This window comes from Plectropomus leopardus, chromosome 4 (assembly GCF_008729295.1).
Source record: "Plectropomus leopardus isolate mb chromosome 4, YSFRI_Pleo_2.0, whole genome shotgun sequence".
NCBI lineage: Eukaryota > Metazoa > Chordata > Actinopteri > Perciformes > Serranidae > Plectropomus > Plectropomus leopardus.
The window spans coordinates 21,707,704-21,730,309 of record NC_056466.1 but is presented as its reverse complement, the minus strand read 5'-3'; the positions used below and the strand labels follow the sequence as shown (position 1 = coordinate 21,730,309).

At 38.8% G+C, this 22,606-nt stretch overlaps 1 protein-coding gene across 1 annotated transcript in view; it reads left to right on the top strand.

The window, feature by feature from the left end:
• Positions 1 to 5,214: 5,214 nt before the first annotated feature.
• armh3 (armadillo like helical domain containing 3) overlaps positions 5,215 to 22,606 on the top strand; it is a 29,169-nt gene continuing 11,777 nt past the window's right edge. The window contains exons 1-21 of the mRNA XM_042485742.1: positions 5,215 to 5,321; positions 7,026 to 7,135; positions 7,237 to 7,293; positions 8,003 to 8,149; positions 8,354 to 8,461; positions 8,556 to 8,648; positions 8,757 to 8,831; positions 8,933 to 9,019; positions 11,979 to 12,035; positions 12,146 to 12,189; positions 12,715 to 12,775; positions 13,538 to 13,584; positions 14,753 to 14,828; positions 15,805 to 15,898; positions 18,771 to 18,872; positions 19,137 to 19,195; positions 19,275 to 19,340; positions 20,903 to 20,972; positions 21,315 to 21,375; positions 21,467 to 21,555; positions 22,498 to 22,580. Of these exons, the coding sequence (XP_042341676.1) occupies positions 7,034 to 7,135; positions 7,237 to 7,293; positions 8,003 to 8,149; positions 8,354 to 8,461; positions 8,556 to 8,648; positions 8,757 to 8,831; positions 8,933 to 9,019; positions 11,979 to 12,035; positions 12,146 to 12,189; positions 12,715 to 12,775; positions 13,538 to 13,584; positions 14,753 to 14,828; positions 15,805 to 15,898; positions 18,771 to 18,872; positions 19,137 to 19,195; positions 19,275 to 19,340; positions 20,903 to 20,972; positions 21,315 to 21,375; positions 21,467 to 21,555; positions 22,498 to 22,580 (1,578 nt within the window). The 5' untranslated portion in view covers positions 5,215 to 5,321; positions 7,026 to 7,033. The remainder of the gene's footprint in view (positions 5,322 to 7,025; positions 7,136 to 7,236; positions 7,294 to 8,002; positions 8,150 to 8,353; positions 8,462 to 8,555; positions 8,649 to 8,756; positions 8,832 to 8,932; positions 9,020 to 11,978; positions 12,036 to 12,145; positions 12,190 to 12,714; positions 12,776 to 13,537; positions 13,585 to 14,752; positions 14,829 to 15,804; positions 15,899 to 18,770; positions 18,873 to 19,136; positions 19,196 to 19,274; positions 19,341 to 20,902; positions 20,973 to 21,314; positions 21,376 to 21,466; positions 21,556 to 22,497; positions 22,581 to 22,606) is intronic.

Below are 22,606 nucleotides of genomic sequence, written 5' to 3'. Positions count from 1 at the left end.
TTAGCCCCTAGTAAGGGTCAAACTTTAACAAGTAATCATACAGATCCCATAATGCAACACTATAGTGTATCTTATTTAGTAATTGCCCATGTCTTGCAAACTCTTGCCACTCTTGTCTTGCATGTCTGCAAAACAGCCCTTAAAAACTTCAAGTCCAAAAGCCAAAGCCGAGATGAGCCTGATGATATCAGACTTTAGAGAGCCAAAGCTACAGAAAATCAACTCTTTATTTTTAGTTTTTATTTATTACTGACTGATGTAATGCACATCACTCTTCCTCCTCTCACCTTGAAACAAGCCCCTCCTCTGTGTCCCGTCCCTCGGCAGTCTGAACCATGTTACCTTTCAGTGAAGTTTAGTTAAAATCAGACAAGCTTCAGGCTGTGCTGCTGGTATCCTGGTGCTCCTCAAATCCTGTCCTCAAGGCACAGAGCAGAGGCCTGCTGGTATTTTCATTCTACGGGGTGGTTAATTGCTTTTACCTGTTGATCCAGGTCTACATCAGATCCTTGAATAGACAACTTGATTGAAAATGGCAGGCAGGATGGAAGAGGCCCCGGGGACCAGATTGCGGACCAGTGCTCCGAGACCTTGCATGAGGAACAGATCTTAAATTCACTTACGATACTGCTAAACTTTTAACACTATGTCTGAAGTTTAAAAAAAAAAAACCTTCTTCTTATTAGAAAAAAACATCCTCATGTCACAGCTGATGCGGCTTTTGTGCAGCGAACTGTGACTGTAGAGCAGCGAGGTGTGACCTGGTGTGTGAGCGGATAAAAGGAAGGACTGAAGAAGTAAAGCTTTGTTGTCTCTGCTTTGTTTCTGTGACACCAGGAAAGTGCACAGACTGTGATTGGTAAGGTTAGTCTAGCAGAGAGTTAAAAAAAAAAAGGCAAATGCCGTAAGTCTGTATCAAATTAATTTAAAAAAAAAAGAAAGAATAAAGTTTTTTTTAAAAAAAAAACAGCAACAAAGACATGACCTTAAGAAAGTGCTTAAAATTAAAAGAATTTTGTAACTTTAAATAATTATTTTAAATATGTAATTATGAGAATTATAAATGAGTAATGAGTATAAATGATTTCCCCAAGCTTGATAAAAATAATTCTCTAAATCTACAAATTTCCTGCCGAGTTGCTCATTGCCGGTTTTCCATGTTTTTGAAAGAAGTCACACCAATTTTCTCATGGCTAAAAGTCGGAAATATTTGTGAAAGGCACCTGAAAGCAGCACAAAAAAAGTAATGTCAGTCCATGTTTAAAGGTGTTGAATATGTCCCTTGTATAATATTAAGAATAATAAAGTTCTAAAAATAATAAAATCTCTTATTTACAGAACTCAGGTCAGTAGAGTTGGTTGCAAAACGCTACAGATTCTCAGTGTCAAAGCCCTGCGGTATCTCCGCTACAGCCCGCCTCACACACATATCAACCTGCCAGCTAGTACATTTTCTTTTCAGGCATTTATTCCACTCCCTGTGTCACACTGTACCTGCAGAGCTGTAAAGGCTGTCGGTGAAGCCTCCAGCCAGCTGAAACACTGAGGGTCTCCTGGGGTTTAGAGTAAAGCTGTAACAAGCTGATGAAAACTCTCACCTCCGAGGAGGAGCAGACTGTCTCTGTCCTCACTCTGGCTGTTATGCCATCTGACACTGTCAAGCTCTTACTTCAAGATTCAGGAATATTTGTGAATCACAAAAGGTCAAAAAGACAGAGGATATGTTTGAACATTATTTAATGGATCCAGGTCATTACTGTCTCTGCTTGACTTTCTTGTCGTCCTTCCATGCTCTTTGCTGTTCCTGTTTTCCTCCTCAGTTCCTTCTTTCTCAAACTCAAACTGCCCACTTGTCACTTCAGCAGCCTTCACTGTAATGTCAGCAGCTGATGTAGTTACAATAATGAGCTGTTGATTAAAATTGTTCCCATCATGAGTGGCCTTTGACACTTTAAATAACCTCATATTGTGCGGTCCAGAAGTCCACTGATCCTTAATTATCGATGCTGCGTTAGGATATTATGTAGTTGTCCTCTAGTGAACCATGTTAATTAGTCATCTATTAAAAATGTGTTTTCATGTAACACATGCATGTTTCTCAGAAAAAGCTTTAATGTTTTGCATCGACTGCAGGCAATTCTCTGTTCTGAGACCCACGATTGATTAACCCTTTGAATATCCACATCACTTCTCTTGTGCTGTATTGAGATGCCTTTTTAACTGTATTTAAACCTTTCACCCCTGAGCTAATTGGTTTGATTTCTTTCGAAACACGAGGAAGAAAAGGCAATGAGGAAGTTGGAAAGACATGTTCCACAAACTGAAAGAAATTAGTAGATTTAGAAGTTTTTTGTTTTTTTTTAAAGCTAGGGGAAAAAATCTGAATTTCTAATTATCATAATCCCATTATATTTCAGCATTATTCAAATTTTAAGCAGTGTTTTTCAGTTAATTTCCCAGTTAATTTTTAGGTTATTTTCATTTTAACTTGTTTTCTTATTTGTTTGGTCATTTTATCATAAGTTCCTCATTGCCGTCGTGCCATGTTTTTGAAAGAAATCAAGCCAATTTGCCCAGGGGTCAAAGGGTTAACTCAACATTCTGATTCACAGGTATCAAGTGAAATCCTGATTAAAAAACACAACTTTTTGTGTTATAATAGTTTGGTGTATAAGACAGCGACAGGTGAGAATTTACTGTAGATATTTTCTAAAAGGTATCATGCCGACAGTTTTTTTAAAAAAAGGTGAAAATGTTTGGGCGATGAATTGAGTGTTGGAGATGAATTGTGGGGAGTGTTCTAATTTTAAGGAACGTGCATTGAAACTCCCACTGTTCTCCGTGTGTTTTGTTCTAAATGTCAAGAAAAAGAAAATATAATAATGAATCACACTCTGGTGCCCATCAGGGAAAATGATATTTAAAGAGCTGTTGTCTTTATGATAACTCTCATTTAACGATGCTTACAATAGCTTGTGTTGTTTTATGAAACATAACTTACTCTCTCATAACAGTGTGTTTACTTAAGATCACCATATTAAACTACAACAAAACAAGATTTTACAGACAGTTTTATCAGGAACTTGCACAATTTTTTTCATCAATGTGGACAAATCTGGCAACAACAGCAGTTTTTCAGGTTTAGTGCACACTAGAGTTAGTCACAGGGAAGTTAAACAGAGTGAAACACTGTCTGACACCTTCCTTGCAAATGTTCGGTGTGTATTTGTATGTTCAGTTAGTGTGTAACTGCGCAACCTGCATGTCTGTGTGTGTCAGTTAATGTTCTCTTTCTCCCCTCAGCTGATGCTCTCCTCCTCTACCCCTCTCTCATTATATTCTGATTTCTCCTCCTCTCTCTTGGCTCATCTCCTCCTCTGTCTAATGATACGGTAAAAGCCGAGCTCGTCTCATTTAGTCCGGAAATTGAGGCGCTCCATAGTCTTTACCAGGAATATAGGACCCTCGATGGTAAAGTTAATTTACCGAAGAACTCATGAGGTCAAAACGTGGGAGCATCAAGTGTTGCTTTAAATTGGAGAGAAACCCACTGTGCAATTTATTATCACAGAGGGGACTCTTTTTGTAATTCACAGATGCTGATAAATGCGAATCACCAATCTGCAGTAGTTAAAAAGCAGTTATTTTGCATCTGACTGGCTTATCTAATATCCTCTGTGTGGTTGATCAGGAAGCAGTCATGTAAAAATGCCAGAAACATGCCATTAAAAATCTGTAATTAATGCAAAAATGAATATCAGAGATGCCATTTAGTTTTACTGATAATATTTCAGAACGTTATGTAACTTCCTCTTCCTCCATGTGCTTCAGATACGCAAAAAAAGGCCATCGACCACAGAGTCAAAGGTCATGTCATGACACAAAGTTCTGCCCTGCTGATCTGGTCTAAGATAAACTAATCATTGCACCTCTTCAGTATCACACAGAAAGCTTCTTACTCTTACGTTACTCATTTATTTTGAGCCTTAAGTCTCCTCCGCTTGAATTGGACGGTTTTCAGTCACCATTGTTTATGGGAATATGAAGTTCTTGACACTTTGCTCTTCAGGGCCTGCTGCTGTCAAACACCCACAAGCTATTCTAGACAGGAGCCAAACAATCTCCTTTATATGCTGAGACTTTTCACTGATGAAGTACTTCTTTGTTTCCCCATAGAGATACAGACGCAGTATAGATGTACTATCAAACGCAGAGGCACTTGCTGATGCTCAGACTGTTGCAGGAAATATGGTGACGTACCGATGAAAGCCTGTCTTAGCTTTTAACAAAGTAAAAACAATAATTATCCCAGTGTGCAACATTTAAAAAGCATACACAAATGATCTACAGTGAGAGTCCTTTTATTAAATGTCTCCGGGGGTATGGCTTTATTGACATATTTTTATTTCGTCCACATTGCAGTTCAATATGGAGACATGCATGTTTGTTGTGGCACTTGCGTGTCTCTGTTTCTTTCTGCTTAAAAATCAATTCAATTTAATTTCTTGACAAATAAAATAATTGATGACATTAAGTGCTTTGTTTCTGTTTTTCTGCAGTATGTGTTAAAAAAAACTTCTCACACCATGGACAGTCACTTTTACTTATGTATATCTTTTTAATGTCTTATTAGTTTTTTTTAAAAAAACTGGAAACAAAAATATAGGCTGCATGACTTATGAAAATGGCTTCAGTTCTAGTCCACAATTAGGATAAACTTTAGTAGATATATTCAAAATAATTTACAGTGTTGTATTCATTTATAGTCATCACATTCGCCCATTTGTGTGGAATAACACATGAATGGGTTCATATCTGGACATACAGCAACACAAACTGTGTGTCGGTATTTACACATTATTACACATATTTGTGTTAACCTGTCTGACACATTTAATGTGTCCCAATTAACATAACACATATTGTCCCAAATTCCCTCATTCATGTGTAAGAGTTTAACACAGGTTGTGTTGATATTGACGCATCCTTTTTAAGAGCCTAGGCCTTTAATTGCTTCTTTCCCTCAAGGGTGGAGCTGTTATATTTTCTACATTTTTTTTAATCTTATTAATTTATTGCTCAGTGTATGTGAGCTCTGGATAATAACATACAGAATCTAACAATATTACTGTATATTTTTCCTCGTTTATTTGCTGTCAGCAGTGAGGGTGATGTTTGAGCAGAGGAGGGAGTATCTGCGGGGCAGTAAGACCCTGAAGACCGGCAGCAGATAGCTGATAGCAGTATGCTAGCAGAGGCTGCTGTTGTCACAAGGATTCATGAACTACATTCACGACTTAGATTTTAAAACTTTAATTGAGGTAAGAGCAAATCACACTGCTAACTAAGCGGTACCAGTCAAAATAATGTAATAATGTCAATAATCTCCCCGTGTCATTTGATAGCAGACGCTAAATAAATGTTACGATGCTTGCCTGACAGGCGTTAGCTAGCTATAGTAGCGTTAGCTTTAGCTGCGAAAACAGAATATTTTAGTAGATTTGTTGACCTGACTGCCGATAGACTAAGTGGCCATTAAGTGCCGACTGGACAATAATACGTGTTTGTTTATATGTTGTCAACCACGTTGCTGTAACTAGTATAACCTAGTTAGCAAACGGTGGGTCAGTTAGCTAATATTAGCTGACGAGCTAGCAGCAGCCCATCCCCATTTACACTTGGGTTTGCTTGGTTAGCTGTTTTGTCATGTGCTGTTAGTTTGAGAAAATGTCAGCTGATAATTACTTAGATAATCTAATACATCTCTAGCTAGGTTGCTTGACTCATTCGGACGTTACTTTAAATATCTCTGTTGACTTAATGTGAAATGTTTACGTTCATTAGTTATAGTTAGCTAGCTGATAGTTTGTCACTTTGACTAAAATTTAACAGATCTGATTTCAAGCACAGTGCAGTTCTGTCACTCTGACATTTACACAACATAGCTCTGTCTTTGGTGACCTGGTAGAGAAGTTTAGTAAACTTTTGAGGGCAGTGGTGACTGAAATGTCCACCTGTTGCTGAAAACTATCAGAAATCTGGTTATAAAGAGTGTAGTATTCCTGAGTAAGAAAGACTGATTGAATGGATCCCATTAACAAGCATTGCCTGCGTAGCCAAGGCCTTATATATCTCACTCTCTGTGCCATAGACCTTTTACTGTTGTCCAAAAATGCATTATTAAGCTGCATTGTCCCACTTACTGACATATTTCTTCATAATGATGGACATGGGCCCTGTAGTTACCTTCCAGTTATTCCACATGATTTTGCAAACAACTGTCTTTGCACCAAATCTCTATCAGATACATCTTTGAATGACATTTGCTGCTACAATGCACAGCTGTTTTAGGAATATTCAGCAATATTTAAACTTAAAACTAAATATCCGTGACAGTTTTTGAAGATCTTTGTCTTCAGAACAAAAGAACAGGCTTGGGCAGGGCGGGACTAATATATCGGTAAATTGATATAAGACTACATATCATCTTAGATCATGGATATGTTAATATTGTAGGTGGAGTGGTCTTTTAAGAGAGAAATTTGTGTAAAGTGATGTAATTTTCTGAAGGTACCACACTGTTCTAGCTTTTTTATTATTTGCCTTCACTCACTATGCCATTATAACCACAGTACTGATGATTATTCATCAAAAGTCTCAGTGTGTAGATATTTTGAGAAAGTACCAATAGTCAGCCCTACAAAATCGTATCAATATTGATATCTTTGGTAAAAAATGCTGTGATATTAGAATTTCTATTTATTACCCAGCCCTAGGCTTGGGGCTGTTTGCCACAGACAGACTGGGGAAGTTGAAAATTACTGAGCGCCAGACTAACAAACGCATTGTTGGTTTTGGTCTTTCATTAGATTTGTTGATTGAAACATGAATATAGAACATTGTCTGCCCTGTCCTCAAATAAATCCATATAATTGAAAAAAACCTTGGTGATTTCAATCTTTTTTTCTTTATTTAACATAATTAATGTACATCCTCATCTAGCTAAACTGCATCTTTTCCCTCAGACTTAGTCATGTCTCAGATGGAGAAGAAGGCAGGGCTGCTGAGGAGGACGTCATCCTCTAAGAAACCCTTGAAAGAGAAGGTGGTGCTGATGTATGATGAGATCTTTGCAGTAAGTATCACAATGGGAGAATGTCAGTGATGGCAAGTGAAAAGAAATATAATTGTGTGCAAGTGTAAACAAAGTTTTGACTCTTTTTTTTTTTTATTCAGAAAGAAGACCCAGCCAAAAACAACCCTCGCTTCTGGGATGAGTTGTTTCTTATGAAGGTGAAGTGAAATAGAACAATACTTGACAAAGCACATTTTGTTACGTAGACATGTGTTCTGCATTAAAGAAAAATACGACTTTATTGTGTTTGTGTGCAAAGTGTAAGCAGTGGTAGCAGTAAAGCTTACTGAGTCATATGGATTTTGTCAGTAATATATTTTCAAAATAAAATTTGCCAGAAATGAAACAGAACAGAAGCAGAAATTGTCATATGTATATGTGCATAAATCTGCCAATACATCAATGGGATGGTGCTACCCTTATGCAGAAAATGCAGTCAGGTGTCATTGATTATACATGCAGAACATGTAAAAGCTTCAAGTTTGGCTTCTTATTATGCCCATACTTACCTTCAGGCTGCACACACTTAATGTAGAGAAAAAGAGGAAGTAGTGAGGTGCACAAATCACAATTCAAACAAATGCTGCGTAGATTAGTCGACAGCATAGGATTGTGAAAGTCATGCTGTGGTCTAATTTGCATCGACTGCACAGCTCTTATCCTTCACCACGTTTCTAATTGGCTAAGCTGATGCTGTGTTGACAGGAGGGTATTGTGAAACTGTCAATCAAATACCCCCAAAAAATGTCCTAGTCATCCTCCACTCTTATGCATGTTCACCATGCATTGCTTCCTTTTCACCCCAAACTTTATTTTTCTCAGCCAATATATATGTTTGCATACTTCTGTGTTTCCAACATGTTTCAGGTGAACCTTGAGTACCTGGAGTCAAAGTTGGAGAGTGTAGATGGGGAGGAAGTTCAGCGAATCCAGGACAACATCAACTCTCTGTTCCACCACTGTGTTCAGGCACTGGGAGAAGAGCACCAGATCAAAGTGGTCAATGCCCTGCAGGTAACTAAAGCTCAGGAGGACCAAATAGATCAACACCCATAGGCTGCATTGCACTTGTTACCATCACATCAGTAGCAACTGAAGTCTGCTTATGATCCTGAAATAATCGTGGCTTGTCAGATTCATGGATTCACCTTTTTTGTCACTATTATAGTGCCAGGATGATGTATTTTTGTATTAATGTGCCTTTGTCTGTCTTCCCAGACACTTTGTGCACTGTTCCGGGGGGTTCACCAGAAGAACAAGTCCGCGTCTGGCTTTGACATCATCAACATGCTCATGGGCTTTGACAAGGCTGAGCAAAGGATGAAGGTGTGCGGAAAATACCTCGAGAGGCAGAAGAAATAGAGAAAAAGAAATGATTTGTCTTCATTCATGTCATGTCTCGTGTTTGTGTCTCCTACAGGACCTGATGGAGAGACTGGACAGCCTTCTTTGTGGAGATGGCTCAGAGAGTCTGAAGAGCCTTTGTCTTAAGCTGCTGCTGTGTCTGGTGACGGTGAGACAGAATATATCAAGCCAGATGAATAATAATGACAAGCTTGTGGGCATTGCTTGTTGTGCTGTTTAAAAAAGCATCACAAATATGTGAAACATGTGTTTACAGGTAACAGACAATATTAGTCAGAACACCATTCTGGAGTATGTGATGATCAACAGCATTTTTGAAGCCATCCTACAGGTAAGTGATTAGCAGAAGACTTTATCCACTGCAATTTTTTTTCTACAACTGCTTTTCTTCACGGTGTGTTGATCTGTGTTCTCCCTCTCTCTCCTCCTCAGATTTTGTCTGATGGTTCCAGTAGAGGGCAGCATGGTTATGATGCTGTAGTCCTCCTAGCCCTGCTGGTCAACTACAGGAAATATGAGGTGTGTACATATACTTGCAGGAATCTGTACTTGTCGATTAGAAAAGCTTTTTGAGCAGCGGGGAAGTGCAGCAAGCATTAATATACTGCATAGATGATGAAAGTGCATCTAAAAGCTCCAAAGATCAATCTTCATTTTCTCCACTGTCTTACTTTTTTGCAATGAGTGAGAAACTGATATCATTATGTGTAATACCCAAGTGGATCCCTGAAGACCCATAATCAGCGTTGATAAAGACAGAAACATATGTGGCGTGTTTGTAATTTGTGTGATGATAGGGCTGACTTGGGCAGCGTTCACATCAAGGACCTGGGTTCACTTGACTCCAAAGTCCAGTTCATTTGATGAGTGAGAGAAATGTGTACCGCACTGGGCCAGAGTATGATGGCTGATCCCCGAGTCCACTTGAAAAGTTGGTCTTGAGTATGGTTCAAGTGCATTAGCTGTCGGGTCCAGCGTACAGGTTTAAATCAGTTAAATTTTATGCAAACTGGCTGAACCTGCATTTGTCATCATGACTTGTTCTGTCAAAGTAAAAATGGCCTACATCAGCAGCAATGTGCACTGACAGCGTCACGGCGCTAAATCCAACCTTCATTGCATTAGTAATAAGAAATATGACAACATGATCAACATAATATTATGTTTGTTTGTAAACTGACTAATGGAGCCGCCAGTAGTCTGATGGGCTGTGAGCCAAGTGAGCATCATGAAGGAGATAACGTTTCAGTCATCTAATTAACGTTGTGCTTGTTAATTAGAAAGTTGACATATTTTTTGGGGTGACTAGGGGTGACATGGCAGAGTTAGTCTCTCGAGAAAACTGAAAACGTGGCAATATGGCAGCATTTTGGATATGAAGCTGACGGAAGAGGTGCCCTAACTGGCTAACTGTTAAGAACTAAACTTTTGTCGGATGCCCTGTTTCTGTTTATTTCTGTCGCTTGCTTTGAAAGCGTTGCAATGGACAAAGAAAGGCTGATTTGTGAAGATGAAATGAGGAATTATCTTAAAGATATCTCCTCATTTCACCAAAATATGTTGGAAGCTAGCTGGAGGGAAATTGACAGGGAGCTGAACGTTTTTGGTAAACTACCATCAATATTAACAACCCGTTGTACTTGCTGTTGGCTATATTTGTATGTAATTTCAGTAAATTTCACAATATAAAACGTGTTAAAAAAGTAATGTTACAAACGTAGGAGGATAGCATGAGGGATGCTCATTCATCTTTGAAGTGGTTAAGTGTCCAGTCTGATCTCGAGCACACAGCTGATATATTCAGGCGGTTTGTTACATGAAGTAACAGAAGTGCATATTTACGGGATTCATCGTGGACAGAGCACTGAAATGTTACATGATAGTCGACACTCATTTGCTGTTGAGTCACAGTGTCTTTACGTTCCACTTGCTCTGCTGTTGTAATATCAAAACGGTTTGGCATGTTTTACACTGGCCCTGCCCTACTGTATAGGTGTGTTATTTCTGGGAAGTGTTATCAATTTTGAGCTACACCACGCCCAAGGGAAACATGAGGGAATGATAGGAGTATAAAATTGAATTGCTCTCTTTTTATTACAGTTAAATCACAAAGGGAAAGCAGACTTGGGTAACGTGTGTAATCTGAGCAAACAGATTCATTCATGAACACATCAATAAGGATATTTGTTAAAGCTGAACATGAAATTTCTATTTGGCACCTGATGAACATTAAGACTTTGACCTGGGCTGTGTCCAGCATCAAAGACACACATGTCCAACATTTTGATGACAGAGAAGCAATCATGCTGTCTGAAATTAATTCCAATTCACTTCCCTCTCCAGTTATTTCCTGGAAGGATAAGGGTTGCAGTGTGGGAGGGGATAAATGGATGAGGACTGAGGTTTTTGGATGCACCCTCTGATGTAAGCAAAGTGGGCAGCGACACAAAGAGAATTTACTTGAGTAAAATGTGTAAGACAAGTGAGCTGTACCAGTCTGCATTTTACGTATGGATGCAGCATGAAAATACTGCTAAAATCCAACTAATACGCATGGAGTTGTTTCTGTAATTCAGTATTACCCAGGCGTCGCTTACTTGCTTGTCTCCAAGAAAGCTCCATGCATTTTTAACTGCATTACTGAACCTTGTCTGTAGATTAGCCCCTCGAGTAAGGGGACAAAATGAAAAGAGGACTTCTCTTTAAGGGTCATGAAGTATTAAAGGGTAAATGAACCGTGAGAAACTTCCCTCTATCTAAGCATTGCCTAGATCTCCCTGCTCATTTCCAACAAGTTTTGCAGGCTCTCTGGCTGTCTCTCAAACTATAGGCTGTACTTCTGGATTTTGGGAAGCCCTGTACACAACATGCTGGGCGTTCAAGTGGTTAAGTTGTAAGAGCAGTGCTGCTAGGCAACAGCAACATGGATGCTACTGTTGGAATCAAGAGGCCACTGAGGTTAACGATTTAGCAAGCTAGTGACAGAGTCCTGTAATGCATGTAATGCAAAGGCAGAGTGTCAGAGGAAAAAGATGAGGCCCGTAGAAATATCAACATTTTCCTCAGACATATTATAAAATAACAGAGACCAACTCTATACAGCTTAAATTACAATATATTAACTTACCATCCTCTGTAAAGTCCGGAAAACGTCTGAAAATACGTCACAACTCTTGAACTCTGAGCTTCCGGAAAATGTCCACGTACAGGGTCATAAATTCAACACGAGGGGGGCTTTTTTATGCACTTATATTGTGAACACAGTGAACACAATATAAGCAGGGCTGATCCAATATAAACAGGCTGTGTTACTGCCCTGCCTATTTGCCGCCTAAAATGTTTAAAATATTTGTGTCTTTCGACTGCGTAGACGGCCCAATTTTATGAAAAGACTGTTTTTCCAGCAGTGAAATACTTTTTTTAGTTTGTGTCAAATATGTGACAGCTTCTAATTTCACTAATTCTCTCTGTCTGACAGTCTGTGAATCCATACATTGTGAAGCTCTCCATTGTGGACGATGAGCCAACACTAGATGTAAGTATGTTGTTACGTACCGTCTCTTCTTAGCTGCAGAATATTAAAAAGCCAGTGTGATTTAGGCCTTTCACGGTTTGACTGAAATACTGGATGTTTATTTTCCCCAGGGAATGGGTATGGTTGTCCACCAAGCTCTAACAGAATATAACAGGTGAGATCTAAAAATTTCCATGTGTCAAAAACATGTTTTTAATGATGCGGTTCACGGTGTGCTGAGGCCGCTGGCGTCATCACTTTAATTTGATGTCTCCTGCAAATGTTCTATTTCTATTCTCCTGGAAAAAAAAGGCCCTTTATACTTTTAGTTATTTATATCTGACAGTTTTCTTTGGCAGTCGGTAATGTTTTTTGGATGAGTCAAGGTTTGGGAATTAAAATGCTGTTTGTGAAGGAGGTCTCGTCTGCCTGCGTGCGGCGACAGACAAATCAAAGTGATGGATGACGGCTCTATACAGTTCATTGTTTTTGTGTATACAGCGAATGTCCCTTAGATAATGCATTGCGGGAAGTGGAGGGAGATGTTAGGGGAATGTGTGTTAGGGTACAAGCATTGTGTTTTGTGAAAACGTATATCTCTGCCTCTGCTCTTGTGCAGCTCTACCTGTCTTCAATTAATTTGTTATTCTGTCCACTTTTTCATTCACTGCTTTGTGTCTTTGTCATTTCTGTTTTATAGGCAGTACAAAGACAAAGAGGAGGAGAACCAGGGCGGGTTCTTCTCTACCCTCACTAGTATGGTAGGAGCTTATTCTCACTTCATATTGCTTCAGTATTTGTATTTTAATTATGCTGCTTTTTCTTTTTACTAGGATGTATTTGGTATTCAGAGAGTTTGATCTGCAACTTATTGGGGCAGCTGCTTTTTTATGCCTCCACGTCGGGGACATGGATGGTTGCCCATCCACCCGTCTGGCCAGCACATTCTTATGAACGCAATCTTTTAAGAATGTTTTCAGGGGATTTCTTCCAATGTGACACAAATATTCACTTTGACTGAAGGATGAAGTAATTAGATTTTGGTGGTCAAAGGTCACGCGAACGTGATATCTCAAGAAAACCTTTTTATGGAATTTCTTCATATTTGGCAAAAATGTACAATTAGACTTAAGGATGAGCTGATTAGATTTTGGTGGTCAAAGTTCAAGGTCACTGTGACCTTGCAGTTGTCTCATTCTTGTGAAGGCAATATCTGAAGATGGCCTTGAGGAAGTTTGCTCAAATTTGGAACAACCGTCCACTCAAGAATGAACCCATTTGAATCTGGTGGTTGAAGGTCAAAGGTCAGGGTGACATCATACAACATGTTTTTGGCTATAACTCAAGAACCTTCAAGAACCACCTTGAAACGGTGCTGATTGTATAGATCTTCTGTGTGTGAAGCATCCTTGTTTTCACAGACATGGATATAAACTGTAAGTGCACAGAGGCGTACAACCGCGTGGTGATATATGTAGTTTTCACAGTCTTTGCTAATTGTTTGATCCTTCTTCTTTATACAGGTGGGCAGCATGTTTATAGCTGACGCAGATGAGAAACTCTCTGTACAGTAAGTGCAAAGTCATTGAAGATGTTACCCTTCGGCCATGTATTGTTGTTGAGTCTGTTACAGCTGCAGTGCTTTTGCCCTGTCCTCTGTTTTACTTGAACGTAAATCTTGTTTTTGAAGAATACTTAAAAAAGCTGTATCTGCTAAAGCACAGCCTCAAATTTGATTGTCTCTATGCATTACTTCATCATTTCTTTTGGGGGGGGGGCAACACTTACACCTTTATCATGACCATTTGGCAGGAAGAGAAAATACAAAAAGTTCATAAAGTGGAACCACGCCCATTTTCAGAATTCAGAAATGTTATTCTCATTGTCTATGACAGTGCATAAATATTAGTATACATAAACAACGCTGTCCTGAGTCCAAAAACTAAAAGAGTGCTAAAACTCAAATTTGTGATGTCATTGAGTGTGAAGTCTGGAGCTGCTCAACAGATAATGAATGATGAAAGGTGTTAAACACCGAGAGCAGTATATGGGCACTTTTTTTGATTCACAAATGAGGACACTACAACATGGTAAAGCTTATTTGGCTATACAAAAAAAAAAAAACAAACGTTCTGTGGGTTCATAAATAAATTCTCCGATACAGTGTCGATGGAGCAGCTTCAGACTTTATAGTCGCTTCCATCATAAGTTTGAGACTTAGTTCTTTGGTTTCTGGCTTTGAGAGTAGCTCAAGTTCACACATATTGATTGAACCTTTCTCGGGGATAACATTTCGGAGTTCCTAATTAAGCCGGCGTTCCCTTCAAGAGTGACACTTTAGACTCTCACACAGTGTAGACGTTGTTAATGGCTGCCCTGTTCCTAAAATTGAGAATGACAATACTAAAAATGCAGGCAGTTATTTATATCTGTAAACAAGGTTTACTGCTGTTTAATATCCTTAATGTCAACTCATTTATCAAAATTCAAATTTAATGTAAAGAAATTTTGAAAATGATGTATTAGTAGTCACACACATCGTGCAGAAGTTAATGATACAGAAAATTAAAAAAGTGACCTGCTGATGCATGAGGTGATTTTTAATAAACTTGAAACACCACACTGCTCCTTCACTTGTTCCTTGAGCTTTTTTTCTGCTCAGTTTAGTGTTATTTAAAGAGCTTGAGACTTCATCAGCGATTGAGCTGCTGACCTCTAACTTTCCTTTTCTTCTCAAGGACCAATGAGGCGATTCTGCTGGCACTCTATGAGGCTGTGCACCTTAACCGCAACTTCATCACTGTATTAGCACAGGTAAGGTACATTACCTCTGCTAATGCACATGTTAGCTTGCCTGTTTTTTGATGTTATTAAAAAACTTTTAGATAATTCTTATTTTTTTGCTGAGAAGAGATTTGTGGGTGCTCCAACATGAGAGACTTGCCTACAAAACTATGTCATTACGGATCAAGTCAGTAATGACAATACGAATGCTCTTAAGAATGAGATTTTTCTGACAAGTCAGGGGTATTGTAATACTGGCAAACTTAATTGTTAGGCTTTTCTCAAAGTTTTTTTGTTCTTTGAATCCTGTCGTCATTGTTTCTTCTTATCTCTTACTGTTGATTTTCTTTTCCTTTGTCTTCTAATTTTCTGTCAAGCATGATGTCTGCAATGTGATTTTACATCTAATGTTGAACAAAACTAGAAGACAGTGGTTAGAAAAGAGGAAGAGACGGACATCATTTATTTTTTGACTGTTTATTGCATTATTTTATCTGTGGATCTGGTATGTCAGCAGGAAAGGTGAGATACAGTGATGCTACGCTGCTGCTGGCACATATTTCTTTTAAGGTGCATAAGATGTGGAAATCGCTTCTCTGCAATCATTCAGTGGATATTGTTTCTTTTAGTTTATGAATCCTCGTCGGAACATTCAAATAAAGTGTTCAGCCAGCCTAAGTAACTAACTGAATAGTGAGAGTGGTTCAGATGCATTTAGGACAGCAGCCACCAACTTCCATCTAAGGCCATTAAGCCGCCGTGCTGCTTGTTGCATTGCTGTAATGAGGAACAAATGTCATAAATTAGCAGCGATTATTAATGTACCATTTTGTGGAAATGTTTTGCCAACCAGAAGTAAACACTCCTCTTCCTGTCTCCACCAAATGGCATCATGTTGCCTTCTCCTGCCCCGCCTGTACTGTTAATATTTTTCTGTGCATTATGGGACGTAAGACACATCCTTTTACTATTAATAAGATTTCACATGTTTTTGGTCTGTCAACAGAGCCACCCTGAGATGGACATTGCATCCACACCTATCACCCCTACTCCAACCACACCTACAACACCACTTGGCACAACGCCGCCCTCCTTAGACAGTAAGTCACACACTTTTTGATATTTTTGTTTGGGGAGACAAACTGCATGGATGTAGTCACCCATTGGTTTCTACAGAAAAGATCTCAAATCCGTATTAGGGACGACTTCTCACTGCCTTCAGGTCAGTTTTTGTAGCTACACTTTTTGCAGCGTTGCAAGCAAGGTAGCAAACATGAAACACATGAAATATTAGGTCGTAGCAGGGTTTTAGTAACTCTTGTATTTCCCCTGTCAAACAGTAGAGTAAGGGGTACAGTGGTCAAAACTGCTGCTTAAAATCACAAATTCAAGCATTTGTAAAATCCTAACATTTCTCTTTTTTAACTAGATTTTTTATATTTATTATTTAGATTTTTTTAGACTTAGATACATTTCTTCTGATTTATTTCAGTAGTCTTTTGTCTTCTTTGTAGAGGCAAAGTCTAGCGGTTGTCATGGAAACTACATCTTAGAGCCTCATATGCTGCCCCCCTGAGCAGCAAGTTTGTTTCGTTACACAAGCTCTGTTAGCTTTTTCAGTCTATTAAACTAACAAAATGTCAATAAAGGAAATATTCTTATACCTGTTTTTCTTAATAAACAGAAAAATACAAACAGACATCTGTTTGTAGAATTCTAAGTTTCTCTCTTTAACCGAACTAAGACTAGCTTAATAAATGAATGATTATTATTAAGTTAAGATTATTTTTTGGGGCATTTTCCCTTTATTGACAGGAAAGTTTTAGATAGACAGGAAAGATGGGAGAGAGAAGGGGGAATGACATGCAGCAAATGGCCACAGGCCAGACTCGAACCCGGGCTGCTGTGGAGGCCTCAGCCATATGGGGTGCACACTCTACCTGGTGAGCTAGAGGTCGCCCCAGTTAGTAACTTGTTATGTCATTGTAAAACACATCATTCGAACTTGACAGAAACAAAATAAAACTCATCAACAATGTCTTGGTTAATCACTTTTCCAGTAACTACCAATATTCTCTTTTTCTCTGCTATCTCTCTCTCTCTTCCTGCCATTGCTGGTTGCCTTTGTGCAGTCCTATAACGTTATCCCCACCACTCACTGTCTCCACCTTTCTCAGCACAGCTTCCTGTTCCACCAGTAGGGACTGCTGTGTGGTGGCACGTGCTCTACACGACATCACATAGCATCTCTGTATCACTTTAATAGAATGAGGAGTGTCTGTATTTTTGAGGGTATAAAGATATCAACGCTATGAGATTTTCTCTGTACGATAACCATCTCAGATACAATTCTGTGATTTCACGGTAATGTGGTATTACAGAATTATTATTAATATCAGTTAAAATGACCCTAAATGATTGAAAACAGAAGGTTTTTATTTGTTAAACAAATAGTTTATTACGAAAATTGAAACTTGAAACGAAAATTAATGTACTTGTACTTGTAAAATAAGGGAGTGTCTTCCAGTGGCATTTTTTTCAATACTGCAGATAAGTAAATATCCACTGTATGAAAATCATCAATTTTTATACCACATTATATCCTGAAACAGGTACACAGCTGCAACCTTAATTGAAGATCATACCGTCAGGATTTCTAAAAACCCTGATATAGTGTAATACTGTGTGTACCACCTAAGCTTAAAGGACACCAGCGCTTAAAGGGGGCAACTTTAACATATGCTGTATAAGACAGCCTCACCTTTAAATAGAATTAGACTAAATTGAAAATATTATTCCCATCAAAATACCAGAAGAGGCAGAAAATGGAGTAAATGATTTTTTAAACCTTTTTGGCATCACAGGTCTCTGCTTCTTTGCTTCAGTTTAATCTTAGCAGTGTTTTTACATACATTTTTAAAAACTCCCTCTCTAAACATGGCGACTCTAACTTACTCCTGCCTCGAGCAGACACACATGCATCCACACCAGCAGCCTTTTCAAATATTCAATAGATTTTTAAGGTTATCTGATAGAAGAGGGGTGCTCATGCACTGTTAATGACACATCTAATGTGGGTTTATTACATCCTAATATTTTGATTATTACACCACCTCATGTACTTATTTTTATCTTTTTAAACGTGAGTGCATGGCTGTCACTTTAGGTTTAATGGAAGGTGAGTGTTGCTGCCAGCACATTCAGAATCAGGTCATTTAGCATGCTACACATGCTGTAACTGTTAAAAGGTGCATGCTTCTATCTCTGGCTACCCTCCATAGCGTCAAACCTAAGAGCCATTTTCTGTATGAAATATTAACCTCCAGCTTCAAATACAGATGAATGTTTCACATGCAGCGTGCCATGTCATGTGAGCTTTATCGCTAAGAGGGCCATCTACTCCGACCATAGACCGTTGCACACACACATGCAGGCAATCACATGTCAGGAATACACCTATTCCTTCCACAGTGCAACTCCTTGTGATGATGTTTCTTGACAGTGTGAAATCTTTCTTTGGCCCCTGCTGTGATCTGAGGAGATTAAAATGACCGGCTCATCTTTTATCCATGAAACAAACTGTATGTTTGAGTCAGCAGAGATTTTTTTAAATGGATAGAAATGCTTGCCTACACATCGCAGCAGGCTACAGTAGCTATAGTAATGAGACAAAGACATCACTTTTTGTAATGGCTGTTATTTGCCTGAATGGGCACTTCATCTGCCCAAACAACGGTCTCGTTATTCTCATTTTTAGACTGTAGACTTTGAGTTCAGACTCTGGTTTTTGGGATGTCATTATTTATGAAACAGCTGACTTGGAACTGATTGCCTAGTTTTGTGACTTTTAAAGTCTGCTTTATCCTAATTGTATGTCCTAGTTCTTTATAATAATTACAGAAAATATTGGTTAGAATTTTATCTGCTGTAATGATGTTTGATTGAAGTTTTATTTTTACGTCTGCTGCGTAGTGATGAACAACCCAGAGCTGCCTCTGGATCCCAACCTGCAGACAAGCAACCTTCTCATCACCTTCCTCAAGTACGCCTCCATTGTAATGCAGGATACTAAAGGTAAACAGAGACCGTCATGTCCTCCTCCTCTTTGTCTCTGTCACTCTACCTTCAGCTAATTCTTCGTTCTCTCGCTTTTTCTCCTTCACCTCTGTCCTGATGTGTCCTCACGTAGTTGTCGTAGACAGCAGTGACAAATAAATGCTGTTCTCTGCAAAACCACTGTTGATATCACACCTCATTGCATTCATTTGTTTTGGTCACTGTGAAAGCCCTCTGTTTTCCTTTCTCCTGTTAAGATTGTTGTATTTTGTGTGTTTGCAGATGAGCATCGACTCAACAGTGCCAGACTGTGCCTAATTATCCTCACCTGCATAGCCGAGGTAGGAGCAGCTGCACTGCCGTAACATTTGCACCCTCCACAGTTTGTCTTTATTCTGACTTTACCTCTTTGTGTGATAGGACCAGTATGCTGATGCCTTTCTTCATGATGACAATATGAACTTCAGAGTCAACCTCCACAGAATGGTGAGTTTTGTGGTCGTGAGAGAAAGAGGGCAAGGAACAGACACAACTGACAGGCAAACAGCATGAATTTAACAAATAGTCAAATATTCTGCATAGGGAACTAACTTTTTTTGACTTCTAGAGGATACTTTGTGTTAGTTTCAGTCATTTTAAATAAGTTTAGTAATAATTCAATGAGTTTAGTAATAATCTTTACTTTCATCCATCTCTAAGCTGCTTCCTTGTCTGTCAAGTACACATACACTTTTAAAAAGCAGATTAGGGGCGTCCAGTGGCTTAGTGGATTGAGCAGGCGCCCCATGTATAATGGCACTGCTGTGCCGCAGCGGTCGCGGGTTCAACTCCGGCTCGCGGCCCTTTGCTGCATGTCGTCCCCTCTCTCTCCCCCTTTCGCACTGCTGATCTGTCCTATCTAATAAAGGCAAAAATGCCAAAAAATAATCTTAAAAAAAAAAAAAAGCAGATTAAGAACCTGGTTATGTGTATGCATGGCTGAGTCAACAGTGTTCTCCAGGAGAAAACTACTTGTGGAAATCAGGTTTCCTTATCGCTTCCCCTGATTTTTTTAAGCAGTCCACATGCCGTTTAAAAAAATCTGCTTACTGGAAATTGCACACTGTAAACGTGTTACTTAAGTGCGTGTGAATGCACGGCACAGTAAAGACCATGATACTTTAATAAGTTTGTTAAATGCTACACTTGTATTATTTTATTTGCATTTATTTATATAGTTCAATTGAGACAATGCAAATTAACATAGTACAACTTCAGCCTTTTACAAACAAGCTGTAGTAATTGATGTTTCACAAAATTATAGCTTTTCTAGTATTAGCAACATGCATCTAGATAAAAGGTTCCCAAAATTGGGCATTTGGCCAAATAGATTCTTTTTGCACAATATTTCGTATTAAAATAGATATTTTTGGGGCACCTGGTGGCTCAGTGAATAGAGCAGGTGCCCCATTTATGGAGGCTGTGTCCTCGTCACAGCAGCCGTTCGATTCCAGCCTCGACCCTTTGCTGCATGTCATCCTCTCTCTCCCCCTTTCACGCTCAACCTGTCCTATGGTATAAAGGCATAAAAAGCCTCAAAAATAATCTAAAAAAGAAAAACAATCAACATATTTGATTCTAAGATGTGGAAAAGAACCTCAAACTCCTACACTGAACATGTGGAGGGAGCAAATGAAGGAAATTATTAAATGTAAAAAGATGCTCAGATAATTGAATTGGACAAATAATATCGTCAAAGAACAAAAGGACAGCTTCTGTGGGTATATATCCAGAGGGAGCATGGAATTGTTGGCACTAGTGCACAGCATATTACTGTAACCAAAAACAGCCTTTCCTATGTCAGTGTCTGTTTTGTTACCTGCCTGTTGTTTTGTTTTTGTGTATTTTAATACATATATCTTTATAAACTTCTTTAAACCTTTAAGAGGTAAAAATACTATCTGCTGCTGTTGATAATATGCTGACACATTTGTCCAATTCTAGTATAGCAATACATATATGCATATTTACATTCATACTGAATTATTAAATTTTATGTTTTCTTTCAGCCCATGAGGCACAGAAAAAAAGCAGTGGACAAGAACATCCCCTCACGACCGCTGGTGTGTGCTGTTCTAGGTATGAGGAACACTCATAGCTGTGAATTTTATGAAAATACTGTGCAGATGTCATTGACTCGCATTATTGATTACATTTTTTCACTGGGAATTTTCCCAACATTATTGGCACTTTTTTCCCTGTGGGTAGCTTGGCCTTTTTTTGTTTTACTACTTCTCACACTTTAACATGCACGTCCTGGAAAAAAGCTGCATTATACGTGTTCCATTTGTCTTTTCGTGATGTTACATTATTGGAGCCAGCGTGATATTTTAGGGTTTTTGTGCGGTTAAATCCTCTCAGTTTGAGACCTTCTAACAGTGATTTTTCCCCTCTGTCTTTGTCTGCTCCCCTTTTCTTTAGATCTGATGGTGGAGTTTATTGTCACTCATATGATGAAGGATTTCCCCATGGATTTATACTTGTGAGGAAACATGGACAACACATTCATTTTTCTAGTCTTATCTATCAGCCAGCTCCGTGACCACAGTTTTATGTGTTTGTTTCCTGTGCAGGCGCTGTGTGCAGATCATCCACAAACTCCTTTGCTATCAGAAGAAGTGCAGAATACGGTTACACTACACCTGGAGAGAGCTCTGGTCAGGTAAAGATACCTCGCTTTCTCTCTCATTCAATTTTTTGGACAGGGATGGCAGGTTAACTGGGGGGACACGTCTTGTTAATTTTTTTTAACAAAGGGGATGGCGTCCCCACTTAAATTGACTACTGGTTGTAACTGTACGTTTTTTATGTGAAAACAGAGAATTCAAGTGGGAAATAATGCTATTTTTTAAACAGTGTCTGCTGATTTATGTGTTAAATAAACTGTGTTTGTAACTTGTTTTTTCACATGAAGTTTGAGAAAACCACATATGATTTTAAATCTGGAAAAGTTTGATTTGCTCCTCATCACCTCAAGAGTTGAGTTAACAGTCACTCCTTCTGCAAAACAAAGCCATTTTCCCTCTCAAGTCATTGGGCCTGTTGTTTTGGAAATGTATTGCATCATTGAGATTAGATAATTAGTCTCTGAAGAAAGCGCAATCCATCCTGGTGGCCTTGTTTTCAGCCCGGTCAACACACAATAGGATAACATTTCTGCTTGTAATGGCCCCATCGCGACTATGTCTCATTAGAATACAGATTCCTTTAATCAGACCAATAATCAGCTTAATTCCCTGAGTAACACTGACCCTCTCCTCCTGGTGGTGATAATAGCAAACCAAGAAATAAGACTAGAGAGAAAAAATGAGCTGAATTAAAGCAATTGATGTGTTTATCTTCTTTCAGCGTGTTGTTGTTAAAAGCTTTTTTTGTGTGCGCTCACATTTTGGTTCTTCTTCTGGGTTTTGTTTCCCACTATTAAAGCTTGTGAAAGGACTTGATTTGGTGTTGAAAGGTTTCCCCCCCCTCCTGTGTTTCCATTATCTACCTTAATAAAGAAGCTCACTGAGGAAAGCAGACTGCTGCCATATGCCTAAGCTGGTAGACGACTATAAACACGCCGAATTATTTCATTAATGTGTGCGTGTCTCCCTTTGCACAGCTCTCATCAACCTACTGAAGTTCCTGCTGTCAAATGAGACAACACTGCTGGCCAAGCACAACATCTTCTATCTGGCCTTACTGGTGAGAAACACACACTCGCACAAACA